We start from the raw sequence: 25,048 nt of genomic DNA, 5'->3' as shown, positions 1-25,048 counted from the left end.
CGGATTAGATGGAGTATCACTACGCAAAGTACGTAGTGCCTCGCTGACAAGGCAACAAAGGTAACACCGATGGAATTGTACGTTTGTTTGATCATGACATGACATGCGTGTGTGATGCATGCATATATGTGGATCATATGGTTGGCGTTTCCGTCATCCTGACCTGCGAGAAGCACTCAAAGGAATGGCAAATGGAAGCTAGCTTTGTGGTGATCTAGCTAGTGGCGTTTGATGCGGAGATCAGCAAGTTGAACAGAGCCCATGAAGGCAACTTTTGAGGGTAGTCCGTCCTAGATAGGGTGTGGACAGTGGAGACACATGCCGAACTGGAAAAGAACCCTTCTTCCACCCGGCACCACTCCTAGTGGTCCTTCCAGCATCCCCATCAACCTCATCCGCCATGGAACAAAAGCTCGTTGTTGGTAAAAGGAGTCTTGATAATATCAAGACAAGGGTTTAAAACAGATCTTTACCGAATACTGACTGAACTACCCCAATGGAATGCAAGATCTTAGGACAATCGACACTCTTCTCCACATAATGGAGGGCCCATTAGCTACAGGCGGCTAAATCGAGGCGCTCTGCATGCTTCCAAAGTTTGATCGTTTGGTTTGCTGATATTAACTGAATTCTCGGCAAAACGTCGATTTTACTAGAACATTGTGTTGACGATCGGGAAACCATCAATCTTGCAAATGTGATGTGTGTGCATAAATATAGGAGGGGTGTAGATGAGAGGGCCAATACATGGATTCTCCCGCCGTCTGGTTTTGGTGGATTCGAGTTGTCCGATATGTGCCACATCATTGGGATAAAGATTTCTACCATATTTAGGACCATATACATCGTCGCCGCGGACGTTTGACTCTTGGGTGCACAAACAACAAAATAGTACAAAATAACAGTTTTGAATATTTTCTAGCAAACATGATTGAGTATTCTACCCACATGTGAATTTTTTAGAAGGGATGTCATTCGTGCTGTTATGTACAAAAAGTCAAAATCGGTGCTCTTAAAAAGGTCTTTCTGAGGCATTTTGGAGGTTTGATTTTGCCTTCTTCGCCTATAGAGTGGTATGAATTTCATTTATTAATGAAAATCCACACGCGAGTGGAACAGTCTGCTATGTTTGTTGTAAAGAAAAGTTAGAATTGCTTATTTTTGTATATTTTACTGTTCATTCAGGTGATGGGAAATGAAGTCCACCATAGCATTGTTTAGAATTGCATAGACGGTGGCTGAAGGAGAGGGTAAAAAAGAGGAATAAATATGGACATGTTGCAATAAGGGAGCATTAAGAAGCACAAGGGAGCTACCAGAAGAGAGAATCATATTCATCCAGTTGATCCATTTTTCACCAAAACCTCTGGCTTTTAAAATTGCAATAGTGGCTTTATGCTCGATTAGATCAAAAGCCTTTTCAAAGTCCAGCTTGAGCACTATAATGGCTTTCTTTGACTGATGGCATTGATGAAGATATTTAAAGGCCCAACCCAAGCAGTCCTGAATGGTTCTCTGCTTAATAAATCCATATTGATTTAAATGGACCAGCTTTCAAATCACTGTTTGCAAGAAGTTTTGTGATGATCTTGATGATGCAGTTAAGAAGAGATATAGGCCCATAATCACTGGTGGTCGATGGACGTCTTTACTCTTGTGATTCTACCTTGCTTTGCTGCTTGATCTTGATACGCTTTAGCTCTTATGGTAGGCTTTGGGTCTTAGTCATGTGAACCTCTGATGGCTTCTATTAACTGAAATGGGGAAAGCCCATTTTGCCAAAATAAAAGGAATAGCATGGAGAAGTTTGGTGAGCCAAATCTGGCGTAACGAATCAAAGGAAAACATTGTTTGCACGTCTACTCTTGCATCGCAAAAGATTAGGCTCACCGGCAATGCCAAAAGGAGGTGCGCCAAAGAGTATTTGTGCAAGTAACACGGTCTAAATTCGCAAAACAATCCCAAGTTCATCACATTCCATCATATTTTCTTGGTAACATACCAAAGTTAGATAGTGGGACCACGTGTAGAATTGGTGTTTAAACTGTCCTATACGACCTTGCCATTACATGCATTTTTTTCATCGTGACAACACATGTGTACCAACTGTATATAGTACTCAGTAGACAGTACAACATAAGTGTACATAAGAATTGTACAAGCAGCACGGATCGAACTATATGGAAATGCATGTGAGGTCACGGTCAGATGCAGAGGGGACGCCCGGACCGATCCAAGCAGCAGCAGGTAAACGATGAGTTCGATCAGGCTCCACGATGGTACGGTACACAGCGCAATAACGACCAGCCAACCTCTTTCCCTCGTCTCCCTATGGTTGGCCGGCCGGCTGGCTATATATCCGCACGACAAGGGAAGCCCCTTTGCTTAAGAAAAAAGCCTCGCTGCACCAACTCGATCGGCAAGTACAGGTTCCATCTCGCTCGTCGATGCCGTCTTTCATCGACGGCCCAAGCCTCCGGTCGCTGCTCCGGCCGTCCACGAACGGGCGCCGGACCAAGACGCCGGACAGCGCCGGCGGCGGCAAAGGAGGAGGCGGCCATGGCCACGGAGGAGGGATCTTCAAGATGTTCAAGCTCATGCCGATGCTCTCGTCGGGGTGCAAGATGGTGGCGCTGCTGGGCCGGCACAACAGCCGGGCGCTCCTCGCGGACCACGCCACGACGGTGACGCTCTTCGGCCACCGCCGCGGCCGCGTCAGCCTGGCCATCCACGAGGACACCCGCGCGCCGCCGGTGTTCCTCATCGAGCTGCCCATGCTCACCAGCGCGCTGCACAAGGAGATCGCGTCCGGGGTGGTCAAGCTGGCGCTGGAGAGCGACACCCGCAGCGCGCGCCGCCGGCTGGTCGAGGAGTACGTGTGGGCCGTCTTCTGCAACGGCCGCAAGGCCGGCTACTCCATCCGCCGCAAGGACGCCTCCGACGACGAGCGCCACGTCATGCGCCTGCTGCGCGGCGTCTCCATGGGCGCCGGCGTGCTGCCGGCCGCGCCCGAGAAGGACGGCGGCGTGCCCGCGGGGCCCGACGGCGAGCTCACGTACGTGCGCGCCCGCGTTGAGCGCGTTGTCGGCTCCAAGGACTCGGAGGCGTTCTACATGATCAACCCCCACGAGGGCGGCGTCGGCGGCGACGGTGGCGACGACGGCAGCGCACCGGAGCTGAGCATTTTCCTAGTGAGGATGAAGTGAACAAAGACAAGCACTTCGTCTTACATGTATACTCAGGCGAGCAGATCAGATCGGTTTTCGGAGAAATTGGAATATAAATAGTGTGAGAGAGAGAGATTATGTGTAATATAGCAAGTTCAAATGAGTACATGTCCATGCTAGACAGTAGTTACTTTTGTATTTCGTATGGTGGATCGGTGATTGAATTCTCGCTGCGAGTTATTGACAGATCACATCAGTTGCCAAAGTATGACTGACCACAGCAAAAACATCAAGATGAATCACGAGCTAGCTAGTTATCTTAGCTTCATGTTCTTATTATGCAGCAACGGCAATTATAAGTAGGTATCGATCAGCATCAATCCAGCATGGCCGATGGATGCAAGCATCGCCCTTGGACAGGTTCTGGTCCTGAAACCGATCGAATGGCAATCATCTTCAGTGCTGCCTGCGTGTGGTGGGCGGTTCATCTTTCAAGATGCCATGGGGCGACCTATGCGTCTAGTGTAGTCCACCCTCGCATGCACGCTGGGCCACGATGCACGATCTGGATTAATGGGAATGACCATGATGAACTGCTGTTAGTGTTCGATTGGTGGCGAGAGGTGTACAGCATTAACTTTCCAGCTCGCCTTCGTACCCTCCCAGCTTCTCTCTGTGGGCATGCATCGGTCATCAGGCCATGAATCTCTTCACAAATCGAATCGGTTACCTGTGGTTGCTCCAAGTTCAGAAGGTTTGAGGGTGAGCCGGCCTATGAGTGTGCGCCCACGCCGAATGTCGATATCATTTAGTATGTCTAAAGGAGGGTCAATAGACTACAAGCAAAACCTAGGAGATTTTTTCTTCGCAATTTTGAGTTATTGGCAGATTTTAAACTAACCTAGCGGTTGTCTAAGGGGGTGTTTGTTTCCAGGGACTTTTTCGTGTAGGGACTAGAAAAAGTCTTTCTTAGAGACTTTTTTACCAAACGGGAGGGACTTTTTAGGGACTAAACTAGTCATTTGAGACTAAATGAAGAAGACTCTCAAGGAGAGTCTTTTTGGGACTTTTTGAGACTTTTCCAACAATGTCCCTCCATGCATCCATTGGCCCGCCACCCCATGACGTTGTTTAATTGTTATTTTTTTATATACTAGGGGCAACATGGTCATTTAATAGCCTCTAGGAAGGAACTAGGGACTTTTTAGTCTCTGGAAACAAACAGAGAGAGACTTTTTAGAGACTAGGGACTTTTTAATTGGGAATATAAAAAGTCCTAGGACTAGAGAACCAAACACCACCTAAAACTTTCTACACATGCAAACCTACAGGAGTGAATTGACTGAATTGAAACTTGCATAAATAAGAGATAGGATTAGGAGATTGCAGGCACAAGGAGGTTTGAGGAACATTTTCCCGGTGATACAGACAGTTGGTGCTATGCTACTCCATGTTGATGTAGGCTTTGAATCATGGAGGTTCTAGGATCTCTACGCCTATTCATGGGGAGCAACTAATGGAGGGATGGCCCTGCAGAGACGTCGCGCTCCCTGCTTGAAGCGAACAACGACCAGAGTTTGGTCACTTCTGCGCTACCTTGGGGAGCAAGGACTAGCCACCAGACAAGGTTTGCCAGCCCCTCTTGACAAGGTTTGGCGCCTGTGCACGCGCTCTGCAGGTCGAGTCCGCGTCCAGAGCGCTGTTTTGCTCTAGTCACTTTGCCTCTCGTCGTCTTCGCGCGCCTGAGCATGTCTAGTGGCTTCCCCATGCTGTTGTCGTCGCTCTGGAACTCTCTCCCCTCCTCTAGCTCCCTCGCCGGCGCTAGCCGCCGCGCGCACGCGGCGAACAGTGCCCCGACCGTCTTTGTTCGTCGCCTGTCCTCTTCCTCCCCGTGCTCCTTGGCCTGGCTCTGCTCGTGAACCTCTCCCTTGCGCTCTCCCATCCCTTCCCTCGCTCCCGTGACACTCCCAGCCATCGCCGGAGCAGGCCCGTGCGCCCATGGCGGCACCCGAGCTCGGGACCCTCCGCCTTGCCTATTTAAGCCACCCTAGAGCTCGTTTCTCTTCGCCCCTCCACCTCTCTCCCTCCCAATCGCGCTCTGGAGCCCAGCAGCACGGCCGGCGAGCCCTCTTCCTCCTCTCTAGCGAGGTGCTCCGCCGTTCGGTCGCTGCTCTGGCCAGCTCGCTCCAGTGCCTCTCCGCCCCTGCCACCACCACCACCATTGAGTTCCACTCGCTCCACTGATCCTCCTCGACCACTTCCTGGGGCCAATCATCGCTGGAATCGTTGACTTCGCCGGCGCCCATAGCACGCGGCCGCCGGAGATGAAGGGGACGACGTCGTCCAGCCACCTCCTGAGGAGCTACAGGTACGGGCATGACCGTCGTCGAGCGCCCGTTCCATCTCCGTCGTCTCCCAGCTCCGCCGTTGCCTCTTCGCCGGCCAGCCATCGCCCCGGCTCTGTTCTCTCCCTCTCTCTCTTAAACCTGCCAGGCAGGCCCCTCTGGTCAGCCTCTCCTCCCCTGCCCGAATCGTTTTCAAGTGGAAGCGTATTCCACGAATACGCCTTCGACGTCACCCTCCTGGGGATTTTCTGAAATTCATTTAAATTCAATTTAAATCCAGATTTGACTCAACTTTGACCATGAATAACTCCTAAACTGCAAGTCCAAATGAACTGATCCTTTTTGATTATTTTTCTATCGAGTTCCTCTATTTTCTGGTAGAATTTGGTATTTTTCTCTGGTTTCTAGATTTTCTGGGCAGAGAAAAATGCATTATGGATTATTTACAAAATCTTTCAAAAATGTTTTTCAGTAGGTTTTTGTGTGCTTACCAGGAGCTTCCCACTTCTTCTTGGAGCAAGGCAAGCCACACCCTCCATTTGCATGATTGCAATGCAATAATATGGTTTATTTAATTTAATTTGCTTAAAATATTGCATTAGTTATTAATGATTTGTCCAAGGAATTTATTGGAGTTATCTTGATCTTGCTGTTGCCAAGGTATTGCTTGGATTTTGTAACACCCTCGATGCGGCTATATCTCCCACGTGTCGAAGCACGACTTAGAGACATAACCGCATTGAAAGCAATGTCGCAAGTGAGGTAATCTTTACAACAACCCATGTAATACAATAAGGGAAAAGGATACATAATTGGCTTACACTCGCCACGTCACACAAATAACATAAATAACATTACATTCATCCAGTTACACTCAAGGTCCGACTATGGAACCAAAATAAAGATAAACCCCAAATGCAACAATGTCCCCGATCGCCCCAACTGGGCACCACTACTGATCGTCTGAAAAGGAAACATAGTATCGTCCTGAGTCCTCATCGAACTCCCACTTGAGCTCAGTTGAATCACCTGGAATGACATCATCGGTCCCTACATCTGGTTTTGGAAGTAATTTGTGAGTCACGGGGACTCATCAATCTCACACCCTCGCGATCAAACCTATTTAAGCTTATAGGAAGGGTAAAAGGTATGATGTGGAGCTGCAGCAAGCGACTAGCATATATGGTGGCTAACGTACGCAAATGAGAGCGAGAAGAGAAGGCAAAGGCGTGGTCGAACAATTATGATCAAGAAGTGATCCTAGAACAACCTACGGTCATGCATAACACGAGGCCGTGTTCCTTTCTCGGACTCCGCCGAAAAGAGACCATCACGGCCACACACTCAGTTGATTCATTTTAATTAAGTTAAGTTCAAGTCTTCTACAACCGGACATTAACAAATTCCCATCTGCCCATAACCGCGGGCACGACTTTCGAAAGTTCAAATCCCTGCATGGGAGTCCCAACTTAGCCCATCACAAGCTCTCACGGTCAACGAAGGATATTCCTTCTCCCAAGACAATCCGATCAGACTCGGCATCCCGGTTACAAGACATCTCGACAATGGTAAAACAAGTCTAGCAACAACACCCGAATGTGCCGACAAATCCCGATAGGAGCTGCACATATCTCGTTCTCAGGGCACACCGGATAAGCAATCCGTACAACTAAAACCAGCCCTCGAGTTTCCGTGAGGTGGCGCTGCAAGGGGCTCTAGTTTGGACCAACACTCAGAGGAGCACTGGCCCGGGGGTTTAAATAAAGATGACCCTTGGGCTCCGGAAACCCAAGGGAAAAAGAGGCTAGGTGGCAAATGGTAAAACCAATGTTGGGAATTGTTGGAGGAGTTTTATTCAAGGCGAACTGTCAAGGGGTTCCCATTATAACGCAACCGTGTAAGGTACGCAAAATCAAGGAACATAACACCGGTATGACGGAAATTAGGGCGGCAAGAGTGGAACAAAACACTAGGCATAAGGCCGAGCCTTCCACCCTTTACCATGTATATAGGTGCATTAAGATAAACAAGATATAATAATGATATCCCAACAATAAACATGTTCCAACAAGGAACAAACTCCAATCTTCACCTGCAACTAGCAACGCTATGAGAGGGGCTGAGCAAAGCGGTAACATAGCCAAACAATGGTTTGCTAGGACAAGGTGGGTTAGAGGTTTGACATGGCAATATGGGAGGCATGATAAGCAAGTGGTAGGTATCGCAGCATAGGCATAGCAAAAGAGCGAGCATCTAGCAAGCAAAGATAGAAGTGATTTAGAGGGTATGGTCATCTTGCCTGCAAAGTTCTCTGAGTTGACTTGATCCTCGTAAGTGTGCTCAACGGGCTCCTCGATCATGTACTCGTCTCCCGGCTCTACCCAAGGCAAAACACAAGCAAAGGGAGAACACAATCAACCACGTGCAATGCACAAACAACATGATGCAAAACATGGCATGATATGCGGGATGTGATATGCTATGCATATGCATGATTTGGAAAGGAATGATTGAACCTGTCCTCAACTTAGAAATCCAAGAGTGCCACTGGAAAGAGGTGTTGATTTCGGTCGAAATCGATATAAAGATCACCGGAATCGGATGCACGGTTTGGAAATGACAAGCAAAACAAATATGGCACCGGTCTGCGATTAACAGCACGAGACCATCTAAATCCATCAAGAACAACATGCTACAACACTCCAACATGACAACAAAATACATGGCAGGGATCCACTCAAGATGCTTGACAAAAGATGAACACCGAGCTACGGCTAATTCACTCATTAACAGGCTCAAACAAGCATGGCAAAAGTGCAAAAGATATCAGGTTACAGACTTGGTGAAATAAACATCAAGTCAGGAATATAACATCAGGAAGCAATGTTCAGAGCAAGAAAAATACATGCTACAGGAGCATATCAAGGCAAAGCAAGGCATGGCATGAAGCTACTCAAAGCATAAAACAAAAGTCCCTTACTGACCATAAGCCAAAAGGGATCAGAAAATACAATGGCAACCATGTGAACATAGCAATTATCGTTAACAAATCCATACTTAGTGAAAAGCTGGAACATGGCAAAACAGATATCAATTAGGCATGTTTACAAGCTCGATGCACTCACCACGAGGCATTGCATGACAATCTAAGCATAGACCCAGCAAGTAGACATGGCATAGAAGCTAAACAAGGCAAGAACAATATCATAGCATGCATGGATCAACTACAACAAGCTCAGCAAAATTGCTAAACATGTTAACAATCTGCCAGGAACATTTTATAGCAAAAGTAGAGCTCGATTGGCTCAAGCTATGGTGCTCCATAAATGCAAACAAATATATGGATAGATAGAGCATCACAATATCTACAAAACATCCTTGCTGATCATGCTCAAAAGAGGCAGGGATCACTAGGTATCAACATGAACATATGACATAAAAATAATGACAGGGCAATGACTTAGAATATTTCTAAGTCCCTGAAATCAGTAACATTGAGAGGGCTACTTTGCATGCTTGTGCTAGTCACCAAAGAGGTCACAAAAATACATGGCATACACCCCTGTAAAGATGGCATGGCATACTTCAAAACTCATGTAGGGCACATCCTCATATGCATCACACATTAATCATGGCAAAAATGACAAATGAGAAAATCCTGTTAAGGATCTGAAACTAACATCACATAGCCTTCTTCCAACAGCATTTCGGGCATCAAGATGAGCTCAAATGAACATGATGCAATGAGATTAAATGAAGTACTCGTCAATACGAACATTTTGATATGCTACACGCACGAATCGAAGCAACGATTGCAGAGTTATGATGCGATGAAATGAGCACAAATTATTAGGGTTAGGGGGCAAAAGTCAACCGGATCCGATCCAGATCCAGATCCTGACCGCATGGGGAACGAGGATCATCGGGGAACACTGTAGACGGCCGTCGGCGTCGAGGAAGGAGGTCGGAGCTTGGGGACGAGTTGCCGGCGGAGGAGCTCGCCGGAGCTCCGTACGGCGAGGTGGCGACCGCGGGCGCGGCGCCGGAGTTGAGGGCGAGAGGTCGCCGGACTTCGGCGGCCGGGCGCGGCAAGGGCGGTGGTCGCCGGCGAGGTGGTGGCCGCCGGTAAGGGAGGCGGCGCGGGGCGGTGCTGGTCGGTGGCGACGGCTCTTGGGCGGCAGAGACGAGGCGTAGGGCGGCGCGGGGGAACCGGGCCGAGAGGGCCCGCGGCTGGCTCGCCGGGCCGCGCGTTAGGAGGTGGCCGGCGTTGCCACGTGGCGTGCTGCTATTGTATCGGGGCGGCGGCGCGAAGCGTCCGGCCGGAAATGGACATGTCCGGCGGCGGCCCGAGGGGATTTTTAGGGTTAGGGGTGGAGGAGACCCCGGGATTTTCGTGGAGGGACCTATAGATAGAGGTAGGAGGAGTTAGGAGGCTCCAAATGAGGTGCGGTTTGCGGCCACGCGATCGTGATCGAACGGCCTAGGTGATGGAAGAGGTTTAGGTGGGTTTTGGGTCACTTTGGATGGGTGTTGGACTGCAACATACACGAGGCCTTTTCGGTCCCTCGGTTAACCGTTGGAGTATCAAACGAAGTCCAAATGGCATGAAACTTGACAGGCGGTCTACCGGTAGTAAACCAAGGCCGCATGGCAAGTCTCGGTCCAAACTAAAAACGTTTAACACCCGCACATGAAAATAGGTAGAAAGGGACACCGGAGGACATAGGAGCACCGGAATGCAAAACGGACAACAGGGAAAGTGCTCGGATGCATGAGACGAACACATATGCAAATGCAATGCACATGATGACATGATATGAGATGCATGACAAAGACAAAAGCACACGGAGACAAAACCCCAACAACGAGGAAATATCATAACTTAGTGCCGGAAACGGCAAGAGTTGGAATACAAATAGGGCAAGTTACATACGGGGCGTTACAACACTCCACCACTACGAAAGGATCTCGTCCCGAGACCTAGGACTGGAAAAACTCCGGGTACTCAGAATGGAGGTGATCCTCGCGTTCCCAGGTGGCTTCACGGTCAGAATGATGTGACCACTTGACTTTGAGGAATTTGATAGACTTGTTGCGAGTCTTGTGCTCAGTTTCTTCAAGAATAGCAACTGGGTGCTCATGATAAGACAGGTCTTCCTGGAGATCAATCTCTTCGAAGTTGATGGTGCGGTCAGGGGTCTTGAAACACTTGCGGAGTTGAGAGACATGAAACACGTCGTGCACGTTTGCAAAGTTGGAGGGAAGCTCAAGTTGATAGGCGCGATCGCCTCTCTTGCTGACGATCTTGAAAGGACCCATGTATCTAGGGGCAAGCTTCCCTTTGATACCAAAGTGACGAGTACCTTTCATTGGAGAGACGCGGAGGTAAACATGGTCTCCGATCTCGAAAGCCAAGTCACGATGCTTGATATCATAGTAACTCTTCTGGCGGATTGCGCGGCTTTGAGATTATCACGAATGACTTTGCACATTTCTTCTGCCTCTGTGATCAAGTCATTTCCAAGAAGTTGGCGTTCACCAGTCTCTGACCAGTTAAGAGGAGTACGACACTTCCTGCCATAGAGAATCTCGAATGGGGCCTTGCCCGAACTCGCTTGGAAGTTGTTGTTATAGGAGAACTCGGCATATGGAAGACAATCTTCCCACTTCATACCGAAAGAGATGACACAAGCCCTGAGCATATCTTCAAGAATCTGATTTACTCGCTCAACTTGGCCACTGGTTTGAGGATGAAAAGTTGTGCTGAAGCGAATGTTGGTGCCCATGGCCTTCTGAAAAGAATTCCAAAACTTTGAGGTAAAGGTGCTGCCACGATCTGAAGATATCAACTACGGAATGCCGTGCAGAGAGACAATCCTGGAGGTATATAGCTCTGCCAACTGAGCTGCTATGATAGATTCTTTGATGGGAAGAAAATGAGCCACTTTAGTGAGCTTGTCGATGACAACGAAGATAGCATCATTGCCACGCTTGGACTTTGGAAATCCAGTCACGAAGTCCATCTCAATGTGGTCAAACTTCCATTATGGAATGGCAAGAGGTTGGAGGGGACCAGCTGGTCGTTGGTGTTCTGCTTTCACTCTTCTGCAGACATCACATTCATTCACGAACTGAGCAATCTCACGCTTCATTCGAGTCCACCAATACGACTGCTTGAGGTCCTGGTACATCTTTGTACTTCCAGGGTGGATAGAGAGGAGTGAATTGTGAGCCTCATTCATAATGACTTTACGAAGGTCAGCTTTAGGCACAACAATGCGATCCTCGAAGAATAGAGTATCCTTGTCATCAAGACGATAGCACTTGTACTTGGGTTGACTCTTGGCAATCCCAATCTTCACCTTCTTCACCATAGCATCAAGAAGTTGAGCCTCGCGAATCTGATCTTCCAAAGTAGGAGAGACTTGGAGGTTGGCGAGGAAACCTTGAGGAACAACTTGAAGGTTGAGTTTGTGGAAAGCTTCACAAAGCTCGGGTTGGTAAGGCTTGAGAATCAAACTGTTGTAGTAAGCCTTCCTGCTCAATGTGTCAGCAATTACATTGGCCTTGCCTGGAGTATATTCAATACTCGAATTATACTCTTGAATCATCTTGACCCATCGAGTCTGCCTGAGGTTGAGATTTAGTTGAGTGAAGATGTACTTGAGACTCTTATGATCAGTGAAAATGTCCACTTTTCTTCCCAATAAGAGATGTCTCCAAGTTAAAAGAGCATGGACAACTGCCGCCAACTCATGAGTGGGGTAGTTCTTTTCGTTGGGCTTCAACTGGCGAGAGGTATAGGCCACAACTTTCTTCTCTTGCATCAACACTGCACCATGACCTTGAAGGGAAGCATCACAGAAGACCTCAAATGGTTTGGATTCATCAGGAGGAGTCAGAACTGGAGCAGTGACTAACTTCTCTTTCAGGGTGTTGAAAGCGATGTCACATTCAAGAGACCAGACGTACTTCACATGCTTCTGTAGGAGGTTGGAAAGAGGCTTCGCGATCTTTGAGAAGTTCTCAATGAACCTTCGACAATAGCTTGCGAGCCCAAGGAAGTTGCGGAGTTGCTTCACATTCTGAGGTGGTTCCCAATTCACAATTACAGACACCTTCTCAGGATTAACCGCTATGCCCTTGGCAGAGATGATATGCCCAAGGTAGAGAACCTCATCGAGCCAAAACTCGCACTTTGAAAACTTCGCATAGAACTGATGTTCTCTGAGTTTATCCAACACCAAACGCAAGTGCTTGGCATGATCCTCCTTGTTCTCGGAAAAGACCAAAATGTTATCGAGGTAGACCAAGACGAAGTCATTTGTGTAGGCGTTGAAGATGAAATTCATCATGCGAGAGAATGTTGGCGGAGCGTTGACGAGGCCGAAAGACATGACAGTGTATTCATATGAACCATAGCTTGTTCTGAATGCTATCTTAGGGATATCTTCTTCATGAATGGGAATCTGATGATAGCCCATACGGAGATCAAGCTTGGAGAAAACTTGAGCACCTTTGAGTTGTTCAAACAGCTCATTGATGTTGGGAAGTGGGTACTTGTTCTTTATGGTCTTCTTGTTCAATGGACGGTAGTCGACACAAAGTCAGTCTGTTCCATCCTTCTTCTTGACGAAAAGAACACCACAACCCCATGGAGAAGAACTAGATCGGATGAGACCCATTCGCTCTTGAATATCGAGTTGTTTCTTCAGCTCCTTCAACTCTTCAAGTCCAAGCTTGTAAGGACATTTGCAAACAAGTTCCGTGCCAGGATCAAGATCGATGATGAATTCAACTGGCCGGTGCAGAGGCATTCCTGGAAGCTCTTCTGGAAAGACGTCTTGATATTCGCAAATGACTGGAATTTGAGAGATGGCGTCCAGCTCGCCCTTCTCATTGAGAGAAAACAGTCGAATGGTATCATCACGAGCGGCAAACACAATTACATCCTCAGACGAATGAGTCAATTGAATCTGCCTGGCAGCACAATCAAGGTGAGCCTTGTGCTTAGAAAGCCAGTCCATTCTGAGAATAAGATCGATATCCGAGTCACCAAGAACATTAGGAGAAGACAGGAACTTATAGTCACCCAATGTGATAGAAACATCCGGAACGAATACTCGAGAAGTCATTTGTCGGGCCGGAGAAACAATAGCCAAAGGTTTTGGCAAAACTTGAGTAACCAAATCATGCTTAGATGCAAAAGGTCTCGAGATGAAACAATGCGATGCACCAATGTCAAAAAGAACTTTTGCAGGAATATCATTAACAGGAAGGTTACTCATGATGACACCTGACGAGTCCTCTGCCTGAGCTGCATTCATCATGTTGACCTTGGCGTGCTTGGGATTATGCTTGACCACTGCGGTACTGGCAGATCTCACAGGAGGAGGAGGAGGAAGACGCCTCTGATTGAAGCATTTGTTGGCATAGTGACCCTTCTACTGACACTTGTTGCACGTGACCTCCGAGAGTGGACGGTGATACGGAGCACTTGATCTTGGAGCATGAGACGAAGTCTTGTTCTGAAAGCCTGGGTTGGGTGGGTGGGAAGATCCACTGCCACCTTTGCTCTTCTACTGATAAGGCTGACGGAATGGAGGAGGAGGAGGCAACCAATACTTTTGCTGCTTAGTTACCACTTGAGTTGAGGAAGAAGGAGTCGCATCTCTGACTCGCTTCTTGGAAGCATCACACTTCAGCTGAGCAGTCTCTTGTTTCAGTGCCATGCTGTAAAACTCATCGTACTTCTTCGGCTCAAAGAGCACGAGAGCTAGTTGAAGATCTTCTGTGAGGCCACCCCTGAACTGATATATCATGCTCTTCTCGTCAGGGACGTCTTGCTAAGCGAAACGAGCTAGCTTCTGGAACATGATGTTGTACTGGTAAACAGACAAGCTGCCTTGCTTCAGGTTGCGGAATTCCTCACGCTTGCTCTCAATAACACTCTGAGGAATGTGGTGAGCTTTGAAGTCTTGACGGAATTCCTCCCAGGTAATCACACGGCCTCCTATGGAATCTTTGTACTACTGAAACCACTCTGCAGCTTGGTCTTTGAGTTGGAACGAAGCAAACTTGACAAAGTCCTCAGGCCTGACGTTGCTGCACTCGAAATGCTTGCAGATATCCACGAGTCAATCATCAGCATCTGTTGCCTCGACACAGTTGCTGAAGGTCTTTGGCTGGTTAGCGAGGAACTGGTTGAGTGTAGCAAACTGGTTCTGATTCTTGCCATGGCCATGATTCCCTTGGTTGCGCTCTTGCAAGAATTGTAAAAGCATCTGCGTGTTTGCATTGGTAGCGGCCATCACAGCTTGCCATGCCTCCGGAGGTGGAGGTGGTGGTGGCGGTTCAGGATTCGAACGCGTAGGAGGAGCCATCCTGAAGAGGGTGACATCCGTTAGCATCTTGACATAAATATATTCAAGCTGAATCAAATGGATTGAAATTGCAACATATAGTCTTAACATCCGAACAAAATGAATGAATGCATTCCAATTGAAATGGTCACATTTCCATAAATTGATAAGCCACTTAGATAGAGGTAGAAGAATAAAACAACAAGGTACAGACAAGAACAAATACATGGTGAGGATTACCCAATCACAAACCAAATATCCGCGGAAGAAAATACTAGAGCTACAAGAATTCGCACCTATGAAACTCCCGAACCTTTCCGGTTATGCAATCAGGTGTTGGGGATACAGGGGAAGCATAATATCTCACCCAAAGCTAGCAAATCCTACATCCAGCTGTATCCATCCTTCAACACATAACCAAGAAACCTTTGGAAAATCATCTACCTCAACCTTCGAAAAGCATCTGTTATATGAGTTATGGCAATACTCCCGAACTCCCGCCCCAGTACTGGGTGGCGTCGAGGTTATCTCACCAACAACTGCATAAAAGAGATTTTCGATGTCGACTACGGAACCAAAATAAAGATAAACCCCAAATGCAACAATGTCCCCGATCGCCCCAACTGGGCACCACTACTGATCATATGGAAAGGAAATGTAGTATCATCCTGAGTCCTCATTGAACTCCCACTTGAGCTCAGCCGAATCACCTGGAATGGCATCATCGGTCCCTGCATCTGGTTTTGGAAGTAATCTGTGAGTCACGGGGACTCAGCAATCTCACACCCTCGCGATCATGCCTATTTAAGCTTATAGGAAGGGTAAAAGGTATGATGTGGAGCTGCAGCAAGCGACTAGCATATATGGTGGCTAACGTACGCAAATGAGAGCGAGAAGAGAAGGCAAAGGCGCGGTCGAACAACCTACGGTCATGCATAACACGAGACCGTGTTCCCTTCCCGGACTCCGCCGAAAAGAGAGCATCACGGCCACACACTTAGTTGATTCATTTTAATTAAGTTAAGTTCAAGTCTTCTACAACCGGACATTAACAAATTCCCATCTGCCCATAACCGCGGGCACGGCTTTCGAAAGTTCAAATCCCTGCAGGGGAGTCCCAACTTAGCCCATCACAAGCTCTCACGGTCAACGAAGGATATTCCTTCTCCCAAGACAATCCGATCAGACTCGGCATCCCGGTTACAAGACATCTCGAAAATGGTAAAACAAGTCCAACAACACCACCCGAATGTGCCGAAAAATCCCGATAGGAGCTGCACATATCTCGTTCTCAGGGCACACCGGATAAGTAATCCGTACAACTAAAACCAGCCCTCGAGTTTCCCCGAGGTGGCGCTGCAAGGGGCTCTAGTTTGTACCAACACTCAGAGGAGCACTGGCCCGGGGGTTTAAATAAAGATGACCCTTGGGCTCCGGAAACCCAAGGGAAAAAGAGGCTAGGTGGAAAATGGTAAAACCAATGTTGGGCATTGCTGGAGGAGTTTTATTCAAGGCGAACTGTCAAGGGGTTCCTATTATAACCCAACTGTGTAAGGAACGCAAAATCAAGGAACATAACACCGGTATGACGGAAACTAGGGCGGCAAGAGTGGAACAAAACACTAGGCATAAGGCCGAGCCTTCCACCCTTTACCAAGTATATAGGTGCATTAAGATAAACAAGATATAATAATGATATCCCAACAATAAACATGTTCCAACAAGGAACAAACTCCAATCTTCACCTGCAACTAGCAACGCTATAAGAGGGGCTGAGCAAAGCGGTAACATAGCCAAACAACGGTTTGCTAGGACAAGGTGGGTTAGAGGTTTGACATGGCAATATGTGAGGCATGATAAGCAAGTGGTAGGTATCGCGGCATAGGCATAGCAAAAGAGCGAGCATCTAGCAAGCAAAGATAGAAGTGATTTCGAGGGTATGGTCATCTTGCATGCAAAGTTCTCTGAGTTGACTTGATCCTCGTAAGCGTGCTCAACGGGCTCCTCGATCATGTACTCGTGTCTCGGCTCTACCCAAGGCAAAACACAAGCAAAGGGAGAACACAATCAACCACATGCAATACACAAACAACATGATGCAAAACATGACATGATATGCGGGATGTGATATGCTATGCATATGCATGATTTGGAAAGGAATGATTGAACCTGGCCTCAACTTGGAAATCCAAGAGTGCCACTGGAAAGAGGTGTTGATTTCGGTCGAAATCGATATAAAAGATCACCGGAATCGGATGCACGGTTTGGAAATGACAAGCAAAACAAATATGGCACCGGTCTGCGATTAACAGCACGAGGCCATCTAAATGCATCAAGAACAACATGCTACAGCACTCCAACATGACAACAAAATACATGGTAGGGATCCACTCAAGATGCTTGACAAAGGATGAACACTGAGCTACGGCTAATTCACTCATTAACAGGCTCAAACAAGCATGGCAAAAGTGCAAAAGATATCAGGTTACAGACTTAGTGAAATAAACATCAAGTCAGGAATTTAACATCAGGAAGCATTGTTCAGAGCAAGAAAACTACATGCTACAGGAGCATATCAAGGCAATGCAAGGCATCTCATGAAGCTACTCAAAGCATACAACAAAAGTCCCTTACTAACCATAAGCCAAAAGGGATCAGAAAATACAATGGCAACCATGTGAACATAGTGAAGGAAATATGCCCTAGAGGCAATAATAAAGTTATTATTTATTTCCTTATATCATGATAAATGTTTATTATTCATGCTAGAATTGTATTAACCGGAAACATAATACATGTGTGAATACATAGACAAACAGAGTGTCACTAGTATGCCTCTACTAGACTAGCTCGTTAATCAAAGATGGTTATGTTTCCTAACCATGGACAAAGAGTTGTTATTTGATTAACGGGATCACACCATTAGGTGAATGATATGATTGACATGACCCATTCCATTAGCTTAGCACCCGATCGTTTAGTATGTTGCTATTGCTTTCTTCATGACTTATACATGTTCCTATGACTATGAGATTATGCAACTCCCGTTTACCGGAGGAACACTTTGTGTGCTACCAAACGTCACAACATAACTGGGTGATTATAAAGGTGCTCTACAGGTGTCTCCAAAGGTACATGTTGGGTTGGCGTATTTCGAGATTAGGATTTGTCACTCCGATTGTCGGAGAGGTATCTCTGGGCCCTCTCGGAAATACACATCACATAAGCCTTGCAAGCATTGCAACTAATGAGTTAGTTGTGAGATGATGTATTACGGAACGAGTAAAGAGACTTGCCAGTAACGAGATTGAACTAGGTATTAAGATACCGACGATCGAATCTCGGGCAAGTAACATACCGATGACAAAGGGAACAACGTATGTTGTTATGCGGTCTGACCGATAAAGATCTTCGTAGAATATGTAGGAGCCAATATGAGCATCCAGGTTCCGCTATTGGTTATTGACCGGAGACGTGTCTCGGTCATGTCTACATTGTTCTCGAACCCGTAGGGTCCGCACGCTTAAGGTTTCGATGACAGTTATATTATGAGTTTATGAGTTTTGATGTACCGAAGGAGTTCGGAGTCCCGGATGGGATCGGGGACATGACGAGGAGTCTCGAAATGGTCGAGACATAAAGATTGATATATTGGAAGCCTATATTTGGATATCGGAAGTGTTCCGAGTGAAATCGGGATTTTACCGGAGTACTGGGAGGTTACCGGAACCCCCCGGGAGGTATATGGGCCTTAGTGGAAGAGAGGAGAGGTGGCCAGGGCTGGGCCGCACGCCCCTCCCCCCTAGTCCGAATAGGACAAGGAGAGGGGGGCGGCGCCCCCCCCTTCCTTCTCTCTCTCCTCTTTCCCCCCTCCCGAATCCTATTCCAACTAGGAAAGGGGGGAATCCTACTCCCGGAGGGAGTAGGACTCCTCCTGGCGCGCCCTCTCCTGGCCGGCCGCACCCCCTCCCCCTTTGATCCTTTATATACGGAGGCAGGGGGCACCCCTAGGGACACAAGTTGATCCACGTGATCATATTCTTAGCCGTGTGCGGTGCCCCCTTCCACCATAGTCCTCGATAATATTGTAGCGGTGCTTAGGCGAAGCCCTGCGACGGTAGTACATCAAGATCGTCACCAAGCTATCGTGCTGATGGAACTCTTCCCCGACACTTTGCTGGATCGGAGTCCGGGGATCGTCATCGAGCTGAACGTGTGCTAGAACTCGGAGGTGTCGTAGTTTTGGTGCTTGATCGGTCGGGCCGTGAAGACATACGACTACATCAACCACATTGTGCTAACGCTTCCGTTGTCGATCTACAAGGGTACATTGATCAAACTCTCCCCTCTCGTTGCTATGCATCACCATGATCTTGCGTGTGCGTAGGAATTTTTTTGAAATTACTGCGTTACCCAACAGTGGCATCCGAGCCTAGGTTTTATGTGTTGATGTTATTTGCACGAGTAGAACACAAGTGAGTTGTGGGTGATATAAGTCATACTGCTTACCAGCATGTCATACTTTGGTTCGGCGGTATTGTTGGACGAAGCGGCCCGGACCGACATTACGCGTACGCTTACGCGAGACCGGTTCTCCCGACGTGCTTTGCACAAAGGTGGCTAGCGGATGACAGTTTCTCCAACTTTAGTTGAACCGAGTGTGGCTACGCCCGGTCCTTGCGAAGGTTAAAACAGCACCAACTTGACAAACTATCGTTGTGGTTTTGATGCGTAGGTAAGATTGGTTCTTGCTTAAGCCCGTAGAAGCCACGTAAAACTTGTAACAACAAAGTAGAGGACGTCTAACTTGTTTTTGCAGGGCATGTTGTGATGTGATATGGTCAAGACATGATGCTAAATTTTATTGTATGAGATGATCATGTTTTGTAACCGAGTTATCGGCAACTGGCAGGAGCCATATGGTTGTCGCTTTATTGTATGCAATGCAATCGCGCTGTAATGCTTTACTTTATCACTAAGCAGTAGCAATAGTCGTGAAAGCATAAGATTGGCGAGACGACAATGATGCTATGATGGAGATCAAGGTGTCGCGCCGGTGACAATGGTGATCATGACGGTGCTTCGAAGATGGAGATCACAAGCACAAGATGATGATGGCCATATCATATCACTTATATTGATTGCATGCGATGTTTATCTTTTATGCATCTTATCTTGCTTTGATTGACGGTCGCATTATAAGATGATCTCTCACTAATTATCAAGAAGTGTTCTCCCTGAGTATGCACCGTTGCAAAAGTTCTTTGTGCTGAGACACCACGTGATGATTGGGTGTGATAGGCTCTACGTTCAAATACAACGGGTGCAAAACAGTTGCACACGCGGAATACTCAGGTTATACTTGACGAGCCAAGCATATACAGATATGGCCTCGGAACATGGAGACCGAAAGGTCGAGCGTGAATCATATAGTAGATATGATCAACATAGTGATGTTCACCAATGAAGCTACTCCATCTCACGTGATGATCGGACATGGTTTAGTTGATTTGGATCACGTAATTACTTAGAGGATTAGAGGGATGTCTATCTAAGTGGGAGTTCTTTAAGTAATATGATTAATTGAACCTAAATTTATCATGAACTTAGTACCTGATAGTATCTTGCTTATTCATGTTTGATTGTAGATAGATGGCCCGTGCTGTTGTTCCGTTGATTTTTAATGCGTTCCTTGAGAAAGCAAAGTTGAAAGATGATGGTAGCAATTACACGGACTGGGTCCGTAACGTGAGGATTATCCTCATTGCTGCACAGAACAATTATGTCCTGGAAGCACCACTGGGTGCCAGGCCTGCTGCTGGAGCAACACCAGATGTTATGAATGTCTGGCAGAGGAAAGCTGATGACTACTCGATAGTTCAGTGTGCCATGCTTTACGGCTTAGAATCGGGACTTCAACGACGTTTTGAACATCATGGAGCATATGAGATGTTCCAGGAGTTAAAGTTAATATTTCAAGCAAATGCCCGGATTGAGAGATATGAAGTCTCCAATAAGTTCTATAGCTGCAAGATGGAGGAGAATAGTTCTGTCAGTGAGCATATAGTCAAAATGTCTGGGTATAATAATCACTTGATTCAATTGGGAGTTAATCTTCCATATGATTGCATCATTGACAGAATTCTCCAATCACTGCCACCAAGCTACAAGAGCTTCGTGATGAACTATAATATGCAAGGGATGAATAAGACTATTCCCGAGCTTTTCGCAATGCTGAAAGCTGCGGAGGTAGAAATCAAGAAGGAGCATCAAGTGTTGATGGTCAACAAGACCACTAGTTTCAAGAAAAAGGGCAAAGGGAAGAAGAAGGGGAACTTCAATAAGAACAGCAAGCAAGTTGCTGCTCAAGAGAAGAAACCCAAACCTGGACCTAAGCCTGAAACTGAGTGCTTCTACTACAAGCAGACTGGTCACTGGAAGCGAAACTGCCTCAAGTATTTGGAGGATAAGAAGGATGGCAAGGTGAACAAAGGTATATGTGATATACATGTTATTGATGTGTACCTTACTAATGCTCGCAATAGCACCTGGGTATTTGATACTGGTTCTGTTGCTAATATTTGCAACTCGAAACAGGGACTACGGATTAAGCGAAGATTGGCTAAGGACGAGGTGACGATGCGCGTGGGAAATGGTTCCAAACTCGCTATGATCGCAGTCGGCACGCTACCTCTACATCTACCTTCGGGATTAATATTAGACCTAAATAATTGTTATTTGGTGCCAGCGTTAAGCATGAACATTATACCTGGATCTTGTTTGATGCGAGACGGTTATTCATTTAAATCAGAGAATAATGGTTGTTCTATTTACATGAGTAATATCTTTTATGGTCATGCACCCTTAAAGAGTGGTCTATTCTTATTAAATCTCGATAGTAGTGACATACATATTCATAGTGTTGAAACCAAAAGATGCAGAGTTGATAATTATAGTGCAACTTATTTGTGGCACTGCCGTTTAGGTCATATCGGTATAAAGCGCATGAAGAAACTCCATACTGATGGGCTTTTGGAACCACTTGATTATGAATCACTTGGTACTTGCGAACCATGCCTTATGGGTAAGATGACAAAAACATCGTTCTTCGGTACTATGAAGAGAGCAACAGATTTGTTAGAAATCATACATACAGATGTATGTGGTCCGATGAATGTTGAGGCTCGTGGCGGATATCGTTATTTTCTCACCTTCACAGATGACTTAAGCAGATATGGGTATATCTACTTAATGAAACACAAGTCTGAAATGTTTGAAAAGTTCAAAGAATTTCAGAGTGAAGTTGAAAATCATCATAACAAGAAAATAAAATTCCCACGACCTGATCGTGGAGGAGAATATTTGAGTTACGAGTTTGGTGTACATTTGAAACAATGTGGAATAGTTTCGTAACTCACGCCACCCGGAACACCACAGCGTAATGGTGTGTCCGAACGTCGTAATCGTACTTTACTAGATATGGTACGATCTATGATGTCTCTTACTGATTTACCGCTATCGTTTTGGGGATACGCTCTAGAGAAGGCCGCATTCACGTTAAATAGGGCACCATCAAAATCCGTTGAGACGACGCCTTATGAACTGTGGTTTGGCAAGAAACCAAAGTTGTCATTTCTGAAAGTTTGGGGCTGCGATGCTTATGTGGAAAAGCTTCAACCTGATAAGCTCGAACCCAAATCGGAAAAATGTGTCTTCATAAGATATCCAAAGGAAACTATTGGATACACCTTCTATCACAGATCCGAAGGCAAGACTTTTGTTGCTAAATTCGGAAACTTTCTAGAGAAGGAGTTTCTCTCGAAAGAAGTGAGTGGGAGGAAAGTAGAACTTGATGAGGTAACTGTACCTACTCCCTTATTGGAAAGTAGTACATCACAGAAACCTGTTTCTGTGACACCTACACCAATTAGTGAGGAAGCTAATGATAATGATCATGAAACTTCAGAACAAGATACTACTGAACCTCGTAGATCAACCAGAGTGAGATCCGCGCCAGAGTGGTACGGTAATCCTGTTCTGGAAGTCATGCTACTAGATCATGATGAACCTACGAACTATGAAGAAGCGATGGTGAGCCCAGATTCCGCAAAATGGCTTGAAGCCATGAAATCTGAGATGGGATCCATGTATGAGAACAAAGTATGGACTTTGGTTGACTTGCCCAATGATCGGCAAGCAATTGAGAATAAATGGATCTTCAAGAATAAGACGGACGCTGACGGTAATATTACTGTCTACAAAGCTCGACTTGTCGCAAAAGGTTTTCGGCAAGTTCAAGGGATTGACTACGATGAGACCTTCTCACCCGTAGCGATGCTTAAGTCTGTCCGAATCATGTTAGCAATTGCCGCATTTTATGATTATGAAATTTGGCAGATGGATGTCAAAACTGCATTCCTGAATGGATTTCTGAAAGAAGAGTTGTATATGATGCAACCAGAAGGTTTTGTCGATCCAAAGGGAGCTGACAAAGTGTGCAAGCTCCAGCGATCCATTTATGAACTGGTGCAAGCCTCTCGGAGTTGGAATAAATGCTTTGATAGTGTGATCAAAGCATTTGGTTTTGTACAGACTTTTGGAGAAGCCTGTATTTACAAGAAAGTGAGTGGGAGCTCTGTAGCATTTCTGATATTATATGTGGATGACATATTACTAATTGGAAATGATATAGAATTTCTGGATAGCATAAAGGGATACTTGAATAAGAGTTTTTCAATGAAAGACCTCGGTGAAGCTGCTTACATATTAGGAATTAAGATCTATAGAGATAGATCAAGACGCTTAATTGGACTTTCACAAAGCACATACCTTGACAAAGTTTTGAAGAAGTTCAAAATGGATCAAGCAAAGAAAGGGTTCTTGCCTGTGTATCAAGGTGTGAAGTTGAGTCAGACTCAATGCCTGACCACTGCAGAAGATAGAGAGAAAATGAAAGATGTTCCCTATGCTTCAGCCATAGGCTCTATCATGTATGCAATGCTGTGTACCAGACCTGATGTGTGCCTTGCTATAAGTCTAGCAGGGAGGTACCAAAGTAATCTAGGAGTGGATCACTGGACAACGGTCAAGAACATCCTGAAATACCTGAAAAGGACTAAGGATATGTTTCTCGTTTATGGAGGTCACAAAGGGCTAATCGTAAATGGTTACGTTGATGCGAGCTTTGACACTGATCCGGACGATTCTAAATCGCAAACTGGATACGTATTTACATTAAACGGTGGAGCTGTCAGTTGGTGCAGTTCTAAACAAAGCGTCGTGGCGGGATCTACGTGTGAAGATGAATACATAGCTACTTCGGAAGCAGCAAATGAAGGAGTCTGGATGAAGGAGTTCATATCCGATCTAGGTGTCATACCTAGTGCATCGGGTCCAATGAAAATCTTTTGTGACAATACTGGTGCAATTGCCTTGGCAAAGGAATCCAAATTTCACAAGAGAACCAAGCACATCAAGAGACGCTTCAATTCCATCCGGGATCTAGTCCAGGTGGGAGACATAGAGATTGGCAAGATACATATGGATCTGAATGTAGCAGACTCGTTGACTAAGCCTCTTCCACGAGCAAAACATGATCAGCACCAAGGCTCCATGGGTGTTAGAATCATTACTGTATCTAGATTATTGACTCTAGTGCAAGTGGGAGACTGAAGGAAATATGCCCTAGAGGCAATAATAAAGTTATTATTTATTTCCTTATATCATGATAAATGTTTGTTATTCATGCTAGAATTGTATTAACCGGAAACATAATACATGTGTGAATACATAGACAAACAGAGTGTCACTAGTATGCCTCTACTAGACTAGCTCGTTAATCAAAGATGGTTATGTTTCCTAACCATGGACAAAGAGTTGTTATTTGATTAACGGGATTACATCATTAGGTGAATGATCTGATTGACATGACCCATTCCATTAGCTTAGCACCCGATCGTTTAGTATGTTGCTATTGCTTTCTTCATGAATTATACATGTTCCTATGACTATGAGATTATGCAACTCCCGTTTACCGGAGGAACACTTTGTGTGCAACCAAACGTCACAACGTAACTGGGTGATTATAAAGGTGCTCTACATGTGTCTCCAAAGGTACATGTTGGGTTGGCGTATTTCGAGATTAGGATTTTTCACTCCGATTGTCGAAGAGGTA

General features: G+C 46.1%; 1 protein-coding gene across 1 annotated transcript; it reads left to right on the top strand.

The window, feature by feature from the left end:
- The first annotated feature begins 2,351 nt into the window (after positions 1-2,351).
- LOC123107174 (protein MIZU-KUSSEI 1-like) lies at positions 2,352-3,432 on the top strand. The gene has a single exon (XM_044529179.1). The coding sequence runs from the start codon at positions 2,448-2,450 to the stop codon at positions 3,204-3,206; it is 759 nt and encodes a 252-aa protein (XP_044385114.1). The 5' UTR covers positions 2,352-2,447; the 3' UTR covers positions 3,207-3,432.
- Positions 3,433-25,048: the final 21,616 nt, after the last annotated feature.

This window comes from Triticum aestivum, chromosome 5A, assembly GCF_018294505.1.
Source record: "Triticum aestivum cultivar Chinese Spring chromosome 5A, IWGSC CS RefSeq v2.1, whole genome shotgun sequence".
NCBI classification, from domain to species: domain Eukaryota; kingdom Viridiplantae; phylum Streptophyta; class Magnoliopsida; order Poales; family Poaceae; genus Triticum; species Triticum aestivum.
Note: the sequence above shows the minus strand (reverse complement) of the source record. Positions and strands in the feature narration are given on the sequence as shown.